Raw genomic sequence first — 6,624 nt, 5'->3', positions numbered from 1 at the left:
CTGTACGTCCTGCTACTTCAGTAATACTTTTATTTACTGCTGTAGATTGTTCACACGATAAAACAAACAAAACAAACATTAAAGTTGAAGCTACACAAAGTACCAAATGACACCCTGTAATGTTACAGTTAGCAGAGTTTTCCTGCCCTTAAAGTAAAGGGTTAGAGTAGGATGTGTGAGTCTGGGATGCTGCTCCTAGACTATGTGATGATGGCTCCTTACTGAAGACCACTGCTCCTAGACTATGTGATGATGGCTCCTTACTGAAGACCACTGCTCCTAGACTATGTGATGAAGGCTCTTTACTGAAGACCACTGCTCCTAGGCTATGTGATGAAGGCTCTTTACTGAAGACCACTGCTCCTAGGCTATGTGATGATGGCTCCTTACTGAAGACCACTGCTCCTAGACTATGTAATGATGGCTCCTTATTGAAGACCACTGCTCCTCAGGCTAAGTGCTTCTCTATGGTGGACAGGAGCAGAATTAACCTGACAACCTATCCTTAAATCACTGCCCACTATCTTTATTCTAAGTGGATTTAATGATATGAATTATGGAGCGAACAACAGGGCGGGTCCTTCTCCTCCCTCTCCCTCTGTCCCTCTCCTGTAGTGTGAGACTGTAGGCCTTCCCACCCCAGTCAGGTGACCCAGTCAGGTGACCCAGGCTGCTCCAATAGGAAGAGCTTTAGAGCAGGTTGATGGTGGACCAGGGAGGATCACTTCTTCTTGATGATGTTGTTGCAGATCCAGTTCATGCCGTCCTGTGGGAGTAACAGCCAGAGTGAATATCCCAGACGTGGACCTACCGGCCGTGGTCAAGCCCTCCACTCCCTCCTGACCCCTACGCTCTGCTACCCCTGGGCAATTAGGGTTAGGGTTAGCCCTCTTTCTCCTAGGCCCCTCCTGGCCCCGCAGTGTTGGAATGAACTGCCCGCTGACGTCAGGACAGCAGAGTCGCTGTCCATCCTTCGCCACAGGCTCAAAACTAACCTCTCTAATTACAGGACCCGAGGGGAAGGGAGTCTTTATTCGGCCGAACGTGACACACACAGTGAGAGGTGACATAGCATAGCACACACACATGCAGTTTCTGGGGCGTCGCCGGTGGAAATAGTTCCCTGCGTTTCTCCCATCCAAGCCGTCCTCCTCCAGGGGCAGCCAGGAGCAGTGGGCAGCCATCGTTCATGGCGCCCGGGGACCAAGTCCAAGAGCTCAGTCCAGATCTTGGTCAGGGACCGGACTGAAGAGCATCTGTTCTTCTGCATGTTTTTTCATATTGGGGTCTTTGGGAGGAACCCTTGTGAACACGGGGAGAACATGCAAACTCCGCACAGAAAGGCCCAGAGACCTTCTTGCTCTGAGGTGGCAGTACTAGAGTAGGTACTGCGCCACCGTGCCGCACGTGAGTGATTGTGGGGTTCAGTGTCTCAGCTCAAGGACACTTCGGCACAATGCTGCCCGGGAGCTGGGATCAAACCAGGGACCTTGCGATCCCCAGCCTTCTTAAGCACCTATTGTATTTATATTTAGCTACTGTACTTTTGCACTTTGCCTTCAGCACTAGATTATGCTCTTAGTCACTTGTTTAGAAAGGAGATGCACTCGTGAGTTCTGGTGAGTAGTAGTACACTGACTACCTACGTTAAATGCAATTATTGTAAGTTGCTTTGGATAAAGGCGTCTGCTAAATGACTGTAATGTAATGCTGATTAATGTAATGTAATGCTGACGCTTATTCATTATGTGCATTATGGCTGATTGGTTGAGCTAATAACCACTGTGTTTTTCCCCTTTTATGGTCATTTTCCCCCCTTTTTTTCCCTCATCAGCCAGGACCCCCCCCCCCCCCCTCCTACATACACACACAACATTCTTGCCCCCGTCAAGGTCCAGCAGGTAGAGGTGTGACATCATATCCTGTCCCCCTACCTGCACGCCCTCCCCGGAGACGGCGGAGCAGGCTTGGATCTGCCACTGCCGGTCCCGGTACGTGTGCAGGTTGAGCCCCTCCGCGATCTCGCTGGCCGGGGAGGCGGCCGCCAGGTCCTGCTTGTTGGCGTAGATCAGAACCGGAACCCCCTTCAGGTTCTCCTCGTCTATCAGCTCCGACAGCTCCTGCGGCAGCGCGTCACAAGGGTCAGGGGTCAGCTCTATTCTGAATCTGTCCTTTACTGAGTTTTCATTTTTCCCATGAATTAATCATACAGGACAGCTGCTCTGAACTACCCATACAGGACGTCACTTCTCTAGACTGTATGTGTTCAATAAATAGACAGGACATGTATGAGATTCATCTGCTGTGTCAGTGGGTCTCACCAATCCAGTCTCCTCAAACCTCTTCTTGTCTGAGCTGTCAATCACATAGATCTGGAGCAGAGAGAACAGACATGCTAGACACACACACACATCAGCATGATTACATAGAGCCAGGTCAGGTAGAATCTACAGAGCATCAGAGGTCAAAACAAACCTGACAGAAAAAGCAACACAACGCACCATAAAGCATCACGATGTTAAACCTAATATGGCAGGTAGAGCCATCTCTAAGACATGGTGACCAGTGTGGGGCCCGCTCTGTGTGGGGCCCCATGGTCAGAGAGGCCTCCCAGACATTGCTCATCCCAAATGACATGTTGACCACCCACTAAAGCCCTTGTTATACTTTCCCACTAAAGCCCTTGATATTATACTCTGCGTGTCCGCGGGTATGCGAGGGTCCGCGGGAGGTCCCTGTCATCAGAGGATGCACACGTAGGACACTGCTCATCAAAAATGTCCGACTGCCCTTACATTTGAGTCATGTCAAGTTTGAATTTAGCTCCATGCATTTCTGTTTGTCCCTAGAATGGCCCTCTACCCCTCCGGACCCCTACAGAACTAGCTTAGGGCCCCACACAGCATAGAGCCGGCCCTGTTGACAGAGAATGAGCTGCTGGCCTGGTTACCCTACTATAACCCTAACCCACCAGCAGGTCTGTGTTCTCCTAACCCACCAGAAGGTCTGTGTTCTCCTAACCCACCAGAAGGTCTGTGTTCTCCTAACCCACCAGAAGGTCTGTGTTCTCTTAACCCACCAGAAGGTCTGTGTTCTCCTAACCCACCAGAAGGTCTGTGTTCTCTTAACCCACCAGCAGGTCTGTGTTCTCCTAACCCACCAGAAGGTCTGTGTTCTCCTAACCCACCAGAAGGTCTGTGTTCTCCTAACCCACCAGAAGGTCTGTGTTCTCCTAACCCACCAGCAGGTCTGTGTTCTCTTAACCCACCAGAAGGTCTGTTCTATCCTAACCCACCAGAAGGTCTGTGTTCTCCTAACCCACCAGCAGGTCTGTGTTCTCCTAACCCACCAGAAGGTCTGTGTTCTCCTAACCCACCAGAAGGTCTGTGTTCTCCTAACCCACCAGAAGGTCTGTGTTCTCTTAACCCACTAGAAGGTCTGTTCTATCCTAACCCACCAGAAGGTCTGTGTTCTCCTAACCCACCAGAAGGTCTGTGTTCTCTTAACCCACCAGAAGGTCTGTGTTCTCTTAACCCACCAGAAGGTCTGTGTTCTCTTAACCCACTAGAAGGTCTGTTCTATCCTAACCCACCAGAAGGTCTGTGTTCTCCTAACCCACCAGAAGGTCTGTGTTCTCTTAACCCACCAGAAGGTCTGTTCTATCCTAACCCACCAGAAGGTCTGTGTTCTCCTAACCCACCAGAAGGTCTGTCCTATCCTAACCCACCAGAAGGTCTGTTCTATCCTAACCCACCAGAAGGTCTGTGTTCTCCTAACCCACCAGAAGGTCTGTTCTATCCTAACCCACCAGAAGGTCTGTGTTCTCCTAACCCACCGGAAGGTCTGTGTTCTCTTAACCCACTAGAAGGTCTGTGTTCTCCTAACCCACCAGAAGGTCTGTGTTCTCCAGGTATTTTTTCCAGAAGTTGCGTATCTTCCTCTGCCCACCGATGTCCCACACGTTCAGCTTCACGCCGCTACACGACAGGCTCTTGATGTTGAACCCCTGGGGAGCCATGAGGACAGAGCAGGTTCAGAGAGGGTCATGGGGGTCAAGGCCAGGACGCCTAAGACCAGGCCGTCTGTTAAACACAGCAGGGGGCCGACGGGTCGGCTGGCTCTTTGGTGTGATGTGTGAGGCCTTGTCAACAGCGTCTGCTTCAGTTGAACTAGATTATCAAGAGTATTAAGATAACATTTGCAACATACATATTGAACATTTCTTTGTACATGGTATCTCTATCGTGTACATATGACAAATAAACATCCTTGAATCCTAGGCTACAAGAAAGTAAAGAATTAGAAAGGTAATCTTCATTGGAAATGTTAAGTACATTATCAGTCAATGGTTTGTAATGTAACCTATATGCACTTAACTAAAATTTTCAAAAACATTTCTAACTTGTGTAGTTATACAAATGTATCAGACTCAGGGTCTGATGATATGAACCTCACACTATTAACTCTATATAATCAACCTGGCTCTTAAGCACCAGGATCAGTTATATGATTGGAAGGTCTATCTTTAGCTTCGCCCCCCCCCTCCTCCTCCTCTTCCTCCTCCTCCTCCTCCTCCTCCTCATCCTCCTCCCCCTCCTCCTCCTCCTAATCTTTAACCTGTGGATTAAAGCCATGGCCTCCTCTCCTGTCTTAGTCTCTGTGTGGTGTTGTAACACCACAGTAATCTCCTGTTTTAGTGTGTGTGTGTGTGTGTGTGTGTGTGTGTGTGTGTGTGTGTGTGTGCAGCAGTAACACAGCAGTAATCTGCTATAAACACCATGATGCCCAGTTGTTAGAGGAACCTGCTTCTGAGGACAGTGTTCACACGGTGGTTTTCTTCACAGCATGCTACTGTAGTGGTCTTTATAACATGGTAATGGTCCTCACAACATGCTAGTGGTCTTTATAACATGGTAATGGTCCTCACAACATGCTAGTGGTCTTTATAACATGGTAATGGTCCTCACAACATGCTAGTGGTCTTTATAAAATGGTAATGGTCCTCACAACATGGTCTTTATAACATGGTAATGGTCCTCACAACATGCTAGTGGTCTTTATAACATGGTAATGGTCCTCACAACATGCTAGTGGTCTGGTTCATCTTCATGGCCTGATACTGTATAAAAACCCTACTGCCAAAAACTTGAGTGAGATCTTTCATGTGATAGTAATTGACCCCTGACCCCGACTCTGATGATGTCATACCTATTCCAGGAGGTCGCTGGGAGACCTGTGTAGCTGTTCTACTGTACCTGCGGCTGATGAGGTCACAGGGTCAGGAGGGCCATACTGTACTGACTGTCCTGTATTCCTGTCTTCTCTTCTTGAAACACATTATATTTTTCTTTTGCTGCTCTTGCACTTTGGCTCCAGCACGAGATATAGTCACTTGTTTAGAAAGGAGATGCACTTGTGAGTTCTGGTGACAAGTAGTACACTGACTACCTAAGTTAAATGCAATTATTGTAAGTCGCTTTGGATATTGTAAGTCGCTTTGGTCTGCTAAATGACTGTAATGTAATGTAACTTCAAACACACACACCCAAACACACACACACACACACACACACTCACGCACACACACACGCACACACACACAAACACACACCCACACTCACACAGACACACGCAAACACACTCACACACACTGACCTGTGTAGGGGTGGTAGTGTTGACATCCTCAGACGCTAGCTTCTTCAGCAGTGTAGTCTTTCCAGCATTGTCCAACCCCAGTAAGACTATCCTCAAGTCCCCTTTCGTGGTCCCATTCAGCTTCTGAATGACTGAAAGCAAGCCCTGACACACACACACACACACACACACACACCCAGACACGCACACACACACACACACACACACACACACAGACACACACACACACACACACACACACACACCCAGACACGCACACACAGAGACACACACGCACACACACACACACACTCAGGAGGTTTCACAACACCATGCTACTGTATCACACTTCACTATGCAGGTCTAACTCACATGTGTAACTGGCCCTCAGAGCGAGCGTGTGGGGATCATCTAAAGGGCTTTACCTTCTGAACCTCCGCCATGGTTGCTGCTGTGACTTCAGAAGGCCGGTGAGAGACAGAGCATCATCACACAAGAAATCCTCCCCAGGGTGCCGTGTTGTGTCCAGCTAGCTGCTCTGTCCAGAGTTGTCCAGGTAGCTATTCTGTCCAGAGTTGTCCAGCTAGCTGCTCTGTCCAGAGTTGTCCAGCTAGCTGCTTCAGGTCCGCGGGTGGCAATGGAGCTCCGCCCACAGGAAGCTGTATCCACAGGTATCCTTGTTGCTCCGTTCTCAACAGGTCTCTCTCTCTCTCTCTTTCTCTCTCTCTCTCTCTCTCTCTCTCTCTATCCCTCTCTCTCTCTCTCTCTCTATCCCTCTCTCTCTCTCTCTCTCTATCCCTCTCTCTTTCTCTCTCTCTATCCCTCTCTCTGTCTCTCCCTCTCTCTATCTCTCTCTCTCTCTCTCTCTATCCCTCTCTCTCTCTCTTATTGAGACGAAGGGGGAGGATTACCGAGCTACAATAAGCCCCCCCACCCCCACACCCCCCACCCCCCTTCCCTTCCTGTGACATCACTCCTGATTTACCTGGA

At 49.1% G+C, this 6,624-nt stretch overlaps 1 protein-coding gene across 1 annotated transcript; it reads right to left on the bottom strand.

The window, feature by feature from the left end:
* Positions 1–721: 721 nt before the first annotated feature.
* Positions 722–6,077, bottom strand: LOC311311173 (ADP-ribosylation factor-like protein 3; the record flags this gene model as incomplete). Its single annotated transcript, XM_084440834.1, has 6 exons — positions 722–766; positions 1,935–2,120; positions 2,322–2,372; positions 3,890–4,006; positions 5,656–5,799; positions 6,060–6,077. 6 exons carry the CDS (start codon positions 6,075–6,077, stop codon positions 722–724), a joined length of 561 nt encoding a protein of 186 aa, XP_084296960.1.
* Between the last annotated feature and the right edge of the window lie 547 nt (positions 6,078–6,624).

Source organism: Borostomias antarcticus (genome assembly GCF_949987555.1).
Source record: "Borostomias antarcticus genome assembly, chromosome: 1".
Taxonomy (NCBI): domain Eukaryota; kingdom Metazoa; phylum Chordata; class Actinopteri; order Stomiiformes; family Stomiidae; genus Borostomias; species Borostomias antarcticus.
The sequence above is the reverse complement of the archived record's forward strand: the minus strand, read 5'-3'. Positions and strand labels throughout refer to the sequence as shown.